This window comes from Danio rerio, chromosome 15, assembly GCF_049306965.1.
Source record: "Danio rerio strain Tuebingen ecotype United States chromosome 15, GRCz12tu, whole genome shotgun sequence".
Taxonomy (NCBI): domain Eukaryota; kingdom Metazoa; phylum Chordata; class Actinopteri; order Cypriniformes; family Danionidae; genus Danio; species Danio rerio.
In genome coordinates this window covers 24004529-24017207 of record NC_133190.1, presented here as the reverse complement: position 1 = coordinate 24017207, position 12679 = coordinate 24004529, and the positions used below count along the sequence as shown (strand labels likewise).

The 12679-nt window shown below is 35.8% G+C and overlaps 2 protein-coding genes across 4 annotated transcripts in view; one reads left to right on the top strand and one right to left on the bottom strand.

The window, feature by feature from the left end:
• Positions 1-12026, top strand: part of sorl1 (sortilin-related receptor, L(DLR class) A repeats containing) — a 129185-nt gene extending 117159 nt beyond the window's left edge. Inside the window, exons 39-48 of one of the 3 annotated variants that reach the window (XM_073923655.1) lie at positions 614-690; positions 787-874; positions 959-1143; positions 4121-4240; positions 4322-4486; positions 4566-4740; positions 6541-6647; positions 6988-7186; positions 7285-7497; positions 10098-12026. In XM_073923655.1, coding sequence (XP_073779756.1) covers positions 614-690; positions 787-874; positions 959-1143; positions 4121-4240; positions 4322-4486; positions 4566-4740; positions 6541-6647; positions 6988-7186; positions 7285-7497; positions 10098-10165 — 1397 coding nt within the window. In that variant the 3' untranslated portion in view covers positions 10166-12026. Of the gene's footprint in view, positions 1-613; positions 697-786; positions 875-958; positions 1144-4120; positions 4241-4321; positions 4487-4565; positions 4741-6540; positions 6648-6987; positions 7187-7284; positions 7498-10097 lie in introns of all 3 variants that reach the window. The other 2 variants (XM_068213715.1, XM_005157550.5) reach the window with 2 other exon arrangements.
• The window catches only part of LOC101886227 (ovostatin), a 370069-nt gene that overhangs the window by 19694 nt on the left and 337696 nt on the right, over positions 1-12679 (bottom strand). The gene's annotated exons all lie outside the window — the stretch shown is intronic.

Below are 12679 nucleotides of genomic sequence, written 5' to 3'. Positions count from 1 at the left end.
AAATATTAACATTATCAAATGAATAACATATACAGCGAAAGAGAAATAAATAATTCGAATAAAACATGTAGATTATTTAATAAGGGTCGATTGACCATTTCTATTGGTGTACATATATTTTGCAGCCAGTTTAGATGTCATTTCGTCCTCTGAGTGTTTAGTAAAGTTTTTTTAATCGTTTAGGTTAAAGAATCTATTGTTTACTTTTTCTCACTGTGCGCACTGTCAGCTGCGAAGACAACCCAAAAGTTTTTAAATAAACTTTAGGAAGGAAAAGTCGACTCCTGGACATTTGAGGAGATTTAAAAACAAGCTGCATACTAGTATCTTGATAAAATATGTAATTAAATATTATTTACTGTCATCATGACAAAATTATTAGAAATGAGCTATTAAAACTATTATGTTTAGAAATGTGTTGAATAAATGTTCTCTTCATTAAACAGAATTCTTCAAAAATGCACTTCAAAAATGTATAGGGGGCTAATAATTCAAGAGGGCAAATAATTCTGACTTCAACTGTATATACAGTTAAAACATATTACTCTTTACATCACACATATTAGTGTCTATTTTACTGTTTAGTAATCATGTATATTTGAATGTCTTTCAGCGCTCTCTCCACCTAAAGTGACGATCACCAGCATCACAGAAGACTCAATGAGTTTGTCCATCTCTAATGATTATAAGGTGAAGGTTAGTCAGTTTGCTGTTTCACTGATTTCTCTTGATTCGTCTATGTCCACCTTCAGGCATTATTAAAATATTTAACTCGCTTTCTGTTAGGTGAAGCTCTATATTGTAGTAATTTCTTGGGTATTTGATGAACATGTTAAGGAGAGCTGGAATTACACGGTCCCAGAAACACTGAAAGGTAAAACACTTAAAAACTCGTCATTAGGACCTCCTGTCAGCATTTCTAAAAGAAGATAGAAAGCGTGTGCTGTTTTCTGTGCAGTCTCTAACCTGACAGCAGGGACGGAGTATGAGGTGGCGGTGTGGGCTCACACTGATGATGGAGACAGTCCTACAGCCCTGTCCCGCCAGCAGACTAAAGGCAGCAGACCTGTCCAACCCTCACTAAAGGCCAGAGCCCTCAACCAGACTGCTGTAGACTGCAACTGGACTGGCCCGCCAGCAGAGGTTAGACTGTCTCCATCTAGTCATGATTTCAGTAATCCTATCACTAGTGTTTATATGGATACCTCACTGTTTCTATCTGGTGTTAGCATGAGTATGATAATGTCTCTTGTGATCATTTGTATTTTGATCTCTTCAAGGCACATACACTTTTATTTTGTCCTGCTTTACATCAATTTCAGCTCCTAATGTGATCCACATTTACTATTGAATGAATGAATGAACGAATGAATGAATAAATGAAGCATTTTATTCACAAACATTTAAAGAAATGCTGTCATTTCAGTATGAGTTTCAGTGTTTGGGAAATTCATAAAAATAAGGTGAAAATATTGCTTTGTTTTGGTTTTTGGGAACACAACAACACCCATTGAGTTTTTTTATGAAAATATAGGCTGCCAGTAGTTCTTAATAAAACCAAATGTTTACAAACAAACCTATTTTCCCTTCTCTCTACAATAAATCATTTATACATTGGGCAGTATTCAGTTTTACAGTTAAAGAGCCCCTATTTTGCATTATAAAAGGTCATATTTTGTTTTTTGGGCTCACCAACAGCTGGCTGATATGTGTGCAGGGTCAAAAAAACACTTTCATTATCTTTTAATATGTATTTATTTATTTTTACCAAATTATCCCATTGACTCCCTTATGATTCGTTCAGCAATTCATTTTTTTACCCAAACCCCTCCTTTGCGTGAAGCTAATCTGCTGTGATTGGTCAGATATCCCAATCAGTTGTTATTGGTCGACTGCTTTCAGCGCGAGATAGAGAGAAGCACCCACCACGGCTATGAAGTAGCAGAGAGTATGCGAGAGCCCAATGCAGTAATGCAATAAAGCAATGCATTTAAACACGAGCATATTACTATGCTCTGACATACTTTCAATATTAATCCACATAATAGCAAAAGTTGAAATATTTAGAAAATTGACTTTGCCATGTCTGTGAGGAACAGCTGATAGCGGGCATAGCAAGGGCAAACAGCAGAGGATCTCGAGTTCAGAAACGCATTTAAATTGCTAAAGGAAGAAGCATGCTTCACATTTTTAATGTGGTTTTGGATGCAATATGTGAACAGCCCCATAATAATTTAACCTGAGAGATACAGTACAAGCACTGATCTTTAATAGATATGTGATTACAAGCCACATGGAGCGATTACAAGTTACAACACACAATTAAATAACGTTATTTTGCAAAATACAGAAAACAAGGCAACAATTTTAATTACACTTACATGTTATGATCCGGAGTTTTACGTTTTACCAGAACCGGCACTTCATATTTGGTCATGTACCATATTGACGTTGTAGTGTTCAAGCAAAAAATCTGAACCCAACACAATTTATTCATTTGACCCTGAGTTGACTCTTTCTTTAAAGAATCAATAGTTTTAAATGTTGCACTTTCAGATTTAAGCATCAGCTGGATGTTTGCATTCGCTTAGAGCTGTTACACACTGCATGGAAGCTCATTTTCAAAAACCCATAATAGAAATCAATATTTAAATCAATATGTTTTTTTTTTTCAAATGTTAGTATCAGTATGCTTTTCATTTGATACACTTGATCTCAGCCACTCTTACTGGCAGAGGAAGGAACTACTGTATGTCCCGTCCTGTGTACATATCGGTGTTGAGATTATGAATAAAATAATGCTAATTTTAAAGAATATGGAATGTGACGTGCACTGGGCATTTAAGATATTAGAGTAATACATCTAAGAGTTATAAACAAAGTTTTAAGAAAATAGGAATGATAGAGATGTTCTCTAATTATTTAAGGGAAAACTCAAGACTGATTTATACTCTATGCATCTGTCGAGTATGATGTTGGCAAAAGTTAGCTTTGAATGTGCCCAGCCACATCTGGTCAAGCTAAATGAATTTGCATAAGCGGACATTTTTATCACTCCAAAACAGCTGGCAGATAGGAAGTTTTTTTTTTCTTTTCTTTTTTTTGTAGCTTTGAGGAACAACAATTTATTTATTAAGTGCACAGGTTGTCCAAGGCGGTTTAAGTCAATTAAGTTTCATTTTTATTGCATATCAAGTTTTCTGTTAATTGTATTAAAAGCTAACTTTTTCATGAGTGTCCTCCAAATTTATCCATGAACTATTCATTTTACATAATTTAATTCATTCATTCAGCAACTCCACCTGCAAACAACTTCAAACTTCAGTAGCAATCCATAAAATTGCAATTCTAAGTGAAAGCAAAAAAATTTCCCATGTTACATTTTACTGAGGGTTTAGTTCAAGGCTGCACAATATATCGTCTCAGCGTCGATATCCCAATGTGCGTATCTACAATAGTCACTCAAAGATACACACAAAGATATGCACTGTTAATTCTGGATTATAGTTGAGCAGAATGTTTGACAGCGTCTATCTAAACGAGGATGTTATAAAATACATTTTATATTGAGATATTACTGGAGAATTTCTGTGGTTCTATAATATGGGTGGGTGCGCTCTCTGCACTGGTCCCTCCGTTAGTGGCGAGACCGCTCGATGCTTGATGCACCATGCCAACAGTCGATCGATGAGTAAACAAATATAATGAATGGAAATACACAGGCCTGTGCGTATAGACATAAAATATAATGCTGTACAGTAACGTGTCATTTGTTTGTTTTGGTTGTCATTATTGTAATTGTTTCGTGATGATGCGATAGTGTGCTTTATCTGCCTGATTCCGGGTGGTGGTGGGCGGGTGGTGAGATGTTTGCATCACGGTATGTTCTAGGGATGGGATTTGCGTGACGCGCTGAGAGCTACTAGCCCGGCAGTAGAAACGCGACATGATTTGAGCCTCACTACTCAACCTCCCTAGCGATTGGCCCATCCTGGCCCGATAAAATCCCTGGCTTGCACTGGCCCGACAGTGGAAATAAAGCTATTGATCCTGCAGACTTTTCCAGTTTCATTTGTGACCAGACCTTTGAGCTAAAAATTATGTTTTTATTTTTCCACAGATGTACGCTGTGTTCTACGCAACCTCATTCCTGGATCTGTTTCGCAGACCTCACAGGGTGAACAGCACATCTAGCAGTCTAACTGTGATTGTTGACAGCGATGAGCAGTACCTTTTCCTGGTTAGTGTCCATCCTTCTGCTGCTCACTCGTCCATCCACTTTAACACCCAGATGAATTAATCAAATGTGTGTGTTGTTTAGGTGCGAGTGGTTTCTCCATACATGGGTCCTCCATCAAACTATGCTGTAGTGAAGATGATCCCAGATGAGCGCCTTCCACCTCGTAACCTGCACAAAGTGCGAGTGGATAAAACGCAGGCCACTCTGAAGTGGCAGCCGCCGTATGATTCTCCCAGCAGTCCTTTGGTACATCTACATAGCTTTGCATGAAGTTATTTAATATTGTCAAATGAATTGTTTTAATCATATGTATTCTATATACCAGACATATGCTGTGCATGTGAGAGATACAGTTCGAAAAACCGAGAGCGACTATAAAGTGATCACTCAGAATAACACAGTGGAGTACACACTGAAGGGCCTGGAGCCGGCCGGACGCTACAGCATCACCATCAGACTGCTCAACATGAGCAAAGAAGCCAGCTATACACTCAGCACAGGTACAGCCATCTCTCTGATATTGTTTTTGTATGAAAATGTTGCATCACACATTATATTTATAGTCCTGCTCCATGTAGACTAAATCTCAGGGCATAGAATTAGAATTAAGATGCATTTTTGTCTGATCTGATCAGAAGTGGACAATGCTGAATAAATGGAGTCTGAAATGTGTTGTTGCTTGCACACTTTCAACTTCAAGAGTAGTCGAAAATGCATTGCTTTCATATTAGAAATGGTAGAATATTTATTGTAGAGTAGCAAAATAAAGTGTTAACAGATATTTGCTGTTTGCAGAGTCACTTACAGTCGACAGAATGTCTAAAGGGTGCCATCTAATTTAAGTGTTACCAAATATACATCATTATATTTTTAATATGTGTATAATATTTTATAATACTTCTATTTATTATGTAAAATAGGTTTATTATGGACTTGAGAGGCTGTCATATATTGAGGCAGTATGTGAAGTGGCTGCAAGCACTTCAGCCCACAATGTAGCGCAGCCTCAAGTGCCTTATTGCTTTTATAACACAATTTATACAGTATGAAAACTATTAGGGGCACAACTTTTATTAAAACTGTAGCATATACAGTACCTTTTCCAGCAGCATCTATTCTTCTGTCTTTTACTTAATCGGAAATACACTAAAAAATGTAATTGAATTTACAGTGATGCAATTCTATATTTTGAGCAGTCACTCACTACTCCAGTCTTCAGTATCCAGGGTATCCACGGGCTCTTAAAAACTTTTAAATTCACTGAAACATTGTGTTGTGTGTTTTAAATCGATTTTTAAATAGGTCTTAATTTTCCTTTGTCCAAGTAAAGTTACAAAATCGGGCTAAAATCCACCCAATCACCTTATTTTCACATTTAAGTTTATATTACGTTTTTTTTTTTTTTTTTTTTTTTTGCAAAGAGATACAATTTACAATAGCTGTTAGAAATATTTTACAGCAATTGCTCCAGATTAAATTCCCTTATTCAGAGGGAAAGAAAACTAAAAACAACTACACAGTAGCTCATGATAACAACAGAGAGCAATATATCACTTTACATCATCTTCCATTCATACAAAAAACTATTTACAGAAGTAAAGGAAAGTAGACATAATATTTATAAATGGACATGAACTTTAAAGATTTATAACAGAAATGCATTAGGTTGAATAGAAGGTTTACTCCAAAAGCTAACACTTATATATTTTTTGATTATTTATGTAACTGTCTCCACAGTAAATATGCTTTTAACAAAGTTAAACTTGTCAAAAAAGAGAAATAATATGTTGAAAAAAGTGTATACAACTACAGTTTTCTTGTTTTGATAAGTATATCACTAAGAAATAATTACATTTGTTTTGTTTTTTTGTAGCAAGCAAAATAAATAAAAATAAATAAATAAATGATAAATAATCAATTGGCCCAACCAGGCCATTTAGAAATAATCCTTACGGTTTAGCCCTGTATAAAACTAAAATTTCATTCAAAATGGTCTTAAAAAGTCTTAAATTCGACTTGATGAAACCTGCAGAAACCCTGAGTATCACACAGTCCTTCAGAAATCACTTTAATCTGCTGATATTCATTTTTAGATTTGGTAAATTCAAAGATTGAAAGAATTTTTCATAGAAATGCTTTGTAAAATTTAAGAATATTTTCTTTGATCAAATGAATCCATCATTGCCAAATAAAGGTCCTAATTAAAATATGTGCTAATGTATTTCCTCCACATGTAAAATGTTTATTTTTAAACTGTAGTGTATGTATTTTTTGCTCTAAGCCTATATTTACCCACACAGTTCCTCTGCCTGCACCTGAGGCCCTCAAGATCTTAGAAGAAGAGGATCACGTGTTTCTCTTCTGGAAGAGTCTGGCTGTGAAGGATCGCACCTTTAATGAGAGCAGGGTTAGAAACCAGATCTTCAGCATATGGGCAATTCCTAGCAAATGTCAAGCTTGATCATGAAAAAATTGTAGTTTTCATCTAAATAGCAAACTTTTTTGGTCACATCCATAACGCATGTTTATTTTCCTCATTTAAAATCTAAATAATGTTCATGGATGGATATTTTTCTGATCCCATTACTCTGTGTTTAGTTGTTTTGGAAAATATGAACAGATTTTTCAATATAATGGTAACATTTGCTTTCTCTGTCAATATATTTTTTATGTTTTACTGCAAATGTCACCTCCACAACGCTGGAATTGCTCGTTTGACTTCCCTTTTACCCTGTTTTTCTCCTCAGGGCTATGAGGTGTATGTGCATGACAGTGTCACCAACTCCACCAAGTGTTTAGGCAACACAACAGAGACGTTCTTCAGAATCAACAGCCTGCTGGCAGGTCATAACTACACGTTCTCGGTGCGGGCGCGATGTCTACTCAGCAACCAGCTTTGTGGAGAGTCAGCGGTGCTGTTATATGATGAACTGGGCAAAGCAGCAGGCATGAGCTTTTACAGACCGAACACTTTAGTCCCTTTATCTTTGTGGGCGTTTGTGGACCTTGACGTTGATCCTGATGCTCTTTTTTTCATCTTTTAGGGCAGAATGATGCAGCGTCTCAGTCGGGTAAATCGGAGGACATGGCAGCTATTGTGGTGCCAGTGTTGTTCCTGCTGTTAGTGGGTGTGTGTGGAGGCCTGGTGGTGCTTTACCTCAGACATCGTCGCCTACAGCACAGCTTTACCGCCTTCGCTAACAGCCACTACAACTCTCGTCTGGGCTCTGCTATTTTCTCCTCAGGAGATGAGCTGGGTAATTTATATTTTTCTTCCTATTCAGTAGTTCATTGAGAGTTTAGTTTACTTCAATTGAGGTCAGTGTAATTCAGTCAAGTTCACTTCAGTTTGATCTTGTTGACTTTCTTTCATATTAATTCAGCTTAGTTGACTTTTAGTTTGACAGTTCAGTTCAGCTGTTGTGAAAACAGCTCACTTCATTGTAGTTTTGTTTACTTATTTTGATCACTTATCTTTTTGTTTAGTTCATATCAGTTATGCTCCGTTACATTTTAGTGATATTCACTGGTCATAAGAACAGTTCTGATTTTAGTTTACCTAAGTGTAGCTCAACTGAATTTAGTTTATTTTAGCTTATTTTATTTTCACTTCTGTTTATATCAGTTCATTTTTTGTTTAGCTCAACTTCACTTCAGTTTTGCACAGTTTTCTTCATTTTAGTTAATGTCACTTGTCTTTATCTCTGGTGACTGTTTAACTTAATTTTTAGTTCAGTTTACTTTCCTTCCTTGAAGTTTATTTCAATTCATCTTAGCTCAGTTGACTTCGGTTAACTTCATTTTGGTACATTTATTCATATACCTTCGGCTTGGTCCCTTTATTTATATGGGGTCGCCACAGCGGAATGAATCGCCAACTTATCCAGCATATGTTTTACACAGCGGATGCCCTTCCAACTGCAACCCAGTACTGGGAAACATCTATGAACACTTGTAGACTACAGCCAATTTAGTTTATTCAGTTCACCTATAGCGCATGTCTTTAGACTGTGGGGCAAAACTGAGCACCCAAAGGGAAACCCACGCCAACACAGGGAGAACATGTAAACTCCACACAGAAAAGCCAACTGACCTAGCCGAACCAGCAACCTTCTTGCTGTAAGGCGACAGTGCCAACCACTGAGCCACCGTGTCGCCCCCATTTTAGTTCATTCAGTTTTAATTTGTTGTTCCTGAATTGCCATTAGTTAAGTTTGCTTAATTTTAGTTAATTTCCTTTTGGTTTAGATCAGTTTACTTTTAGTTCAGTTCACATTTGAATCAGAATCAGTTTTATTGCCAAGTGTGCTTCACACACACAAGGAATTTGTTTCCAAAAATATGAAAAAAAGAAATACGATAAACATTAAACAGAGATGCAGTTAGTCAAAATAAAAATCTGGATGTTGAGTTGTATGTACAGATTTGTTATAAATATACAGGTTATACGGTGCTGTGTACAAATGCGAATGGAGAAAGTATTGCATTGTTTATTGATATAAGGTGCTGTGTACAAGTGCGTATGATAAAGTATTGCACGATTATTGCACAGTAGGGGAATATTTACCTTACTTACTTTAACTTATATTTAGTACATTTCCATTTAGTTCACTTCCTCTGTTTGTTCGCCTAAATTCAGTTGGGTTCTGTCACTAAAGTTCACCTAAGTTTGGTTTACTTTATTTCAATTCAGCATAGTTTAAATCACTTTAAGTTAAAGGGCACCTATTTTACCCCTTTCACAAGATGTAAGATAACCCTTTGGTGTCTCCAGAATGTGTCTGTAAAGTTTCAGCTCAAAATACCCATCAGACAATTTATTATAGCACCAGAATCTGCCCATTTTAGAGTCTGAGGACTATGTAGCTGTTGATGTAGCCTTTGGCTTTAAATGCAAATGAGCTGCTTCTCCCTGCCCACCGTTTCCATGTGCGTGTCTGCTTTTTCCTGCATTATATCAGATAAACAGCAGTCAGTGATAGAGACAGACATGGATGAAGCTGAAATACAGCTCATTAGTCAAAAATAACAAGTTTATTTCATGTGTTTCTGGTGGAGTTTATTCAAGCCTTTCTGAAATGATGAGTCACACACAAATGCCTTTTGCATTATACACACACACATACAGTCAGAATTATTAGCCCCCTGTTTATTTTTTTTCTCCAATTTCTGTTTAGCGGAGAGAAGATTTTTTTTCAGCACCTTTCTAATCATAATAGTTTTAATAACTCATTTCTCATAACAGATTTATTTTATCTTTGTCATGATGACAGTAAATAATTTTTGACTACATATTTTTCAAGACACTAGTATTCAGCCTAAAGTGACATTTAAAGGCTTAACTAGATTAATTAGGTTAACTAGGGCAGGTTAGGGTAATTTGGCAAGGTATTGTTTAATGATCTTTTGTTCTGTAGACTATCGAAAAAATATATAGCTTAAAGGGGCTAATAATTTTGTTCTTAAAATGGTGTTTAAAAAATTAAAAACTGCTTTTATTCTAGCCGAAATAAAACAAATAAGACTTTCTCCAGAAGAAAAAATATTATCAGACATACTGTAAAAATGTCTTTGCTCTGTTAAACTTAATTTGAGAAATATTTTTAAAAATAAAAAAAATAAAAAGCGGGGATTTGAGTCCTATTTTTGAGTTCTATTGTGGATATTGCTCCAATACGACAGTGGATACACTATAACGACACACAGATCTGTCCAAACAGTTTACTAAAGTTGATTTTCATCATAGGTGCCCTTTAAGTCAGAAACATGATTTCTATTCAGCTTCAGCTTACTTTAAAGGTTTTCTGATCATGAAAAGCAGCTGCTGATATTTATCTTTGTTCTTTCTCCTCTGAAGGTGATGATGATGAAGACGCTCCTATGATCAGTGGTTTTTCAGATGACGTCCCGATGGTCATTGCGTAGCTGGACAAACCTTTCTCTTCTCCTCCTTCACTTTCACTCCACAACCTTATCATATTTTCTTATGTGCTCATCCGGCACACCTTCAAGCTACTCATGACCCCTGTCACTTAAAAAAAAAACGCTGGATTTGGGTTTCCGGACCCACAGGAAGACAAGAAAGCATGGAGCGAAAGAGATATTTTTGAATATAAGATGCACTTTTTTCGGATGCGCAATAACTTATTTTTTATATATAATATATGTGGGTATTGGACATTGTAGGCATTAACTGAAGCAAACTGTGAAGGAGTTGGTCAGCTGATCAGCACAGACACACCGACCCAACAAGGAAAAGACCCTTATTGTACAACAAAGTCTCACACGAGCATTACATTTGCTTAAAGCCAAAACAAGCACCTAGATATGGGTACATCAGTGCAAAAACACACACAAAAGAAGAGTAAAAAAAACGAAAAAGCTAACCTCACATGTGTACAGATGAAAAAACGGACCAATGAATGCTGACGAAAAGGGAAGCCGGTACATAGGCTGTTGACAGTAAATTGCACAGGATCAGATTTTTGTTCGCAGATGCTCGATTTGTGTCACTTTATGTCAGTAGACCTGCATTTGTCCATGGTACCTTGTTTACACTTTGTATCCATTTGTTAATTTCCACCCTCAGCAATAGGTTGAATTGAAAACATAAAAATCATGACCTATTTTAGTTGCTTCATCAGCTGTTTTTGGAAAACAATGACCAACATTAAGAAAGTGACAGTTATTTGATTGTTGTCCACATGCTCGGTCCACAAAAAAAACATCTAATGTTCACCATCTGCTTGTTTTGTTTTTCCTTTATCGTACGCATTTTATCTAGCAAAAAATAATCTTGCATATCCTGTGTGCTGCCATGGTTTTAGTCCTTTAGTGTTCTCAGGGAACTGGATTAATGTTGATGTACCAGCGATATCAGTCACACTGCCACAGGCAGCGCAGTGTGTTGAACTGGTAGACTGTTGCGCTTGACAGTCTCTCCGTGAAGCCTGTGCAGAAGCTTCATCCTAGTCTCTTGTGCCAAGCTTAAGAAAAGCAGAGGGTAGAGCAAACGTCTTGCCTTCCCGAACGTTGTGAAGAGGTACATATGTTAAATTCATGTTTTATTTTAACTGGATTGCGGGTGTTACTGAACAGATTTGTTTATGAATGTATTTTTTTTCTTGTTTTCTATTCTCTTGTATTGAGATGTCCAGAAAAAGACAAATGCTTGTAATCCACCCCCTACTTTTTCAAGGATTTTAAATGAGGTTTATGGCCAGTTTACATTCAAATGCTTATGGTCATTATTATTATCCCATTGTTAATTGACAATAACCAAAACATTTTAGTGAAGCCGTTCCTTTCGCTACCACATTGCCTTATTATGAACACACTGAGTAAAGTATGTAGCAGTATGTCAATGTGATCACACATGCACACGCTCACAGAAAACTGAAAGGTGTAAAAAGACTGTATAAAGACAGGAGTAGTGTGATAGGAAATGTATCGACATATTGTGAAATGACCACTGTATAATGTTTTAAAAGTTCCAGTGCAGCACTTGTGTGAATCCTGAGCCACCGTTTCTTTATTTTGTCTTGTTTGTGTTCTTTACTCGCAACCATTTGTGGCAATATTTGTCATGCCCAGTTTGAAACCCATTTGTTTTTTGGTCAATAAGATGTAAAAGTTTTCGCGTAGCAGTGACTTTGGACACCGCCATGTTGAAATTTTTGATCTTGCCTGCCTACTGAGGGTTTTAAAGATACAAATATTTTAAGTGGTACAGTCTGAGATGTTTTATGAATCACTTATGCTGAAATAAATGTGGAAAACTGGTGAATCTGACTCCTCTTGCTTTGTATGTTTGTATAATTGCTTTGTGCTTGTTTATATCTTTCAGCAAATTGACTTGAAAACACAGCGCCATGCATTATAAACATGAAAGGCCTTTTGTATTATTAAAAAAATTAATTGCATTTTTAAATTTTGAATATTTAACAGTATAATTAAAAAAAGAATACAGAGCACAAATACTGAATAATTGAACAGATTCATTGTCTGAATTAATAAATATGACAACAGCCAGCAGGTGGCGGCAAGTCCCTTTATTAATGAGGGATTCACTGTCTAATTTTTTTTAAATTATTATTATTATTAAAGAGGTAGATCGAATAAAATTACATACATATAGAAAAAAAAATAAAACTAATGAAATAAAGTATAACACCTTAAAGAGACACAAAGGAAGAATATAAAGATACCGTTTGTGTTGCTTTTGTATTAAAATAGTGCTGGATAGTTTCCAAATATTGGTCTAGGTCAATTTTCAACAGATCAAAAAAAGGTTTTAGAGCCACTAAATAATAGAATAATAGAATACACAAATTAATTATATACACTTTTCCCAAGTTTTCTTTAACATTGTCAAACAATCCAAAAGAAATATAACTTTAAAAGAAAAGGAAAAGTCACTCATAATATAAGATTGAATAA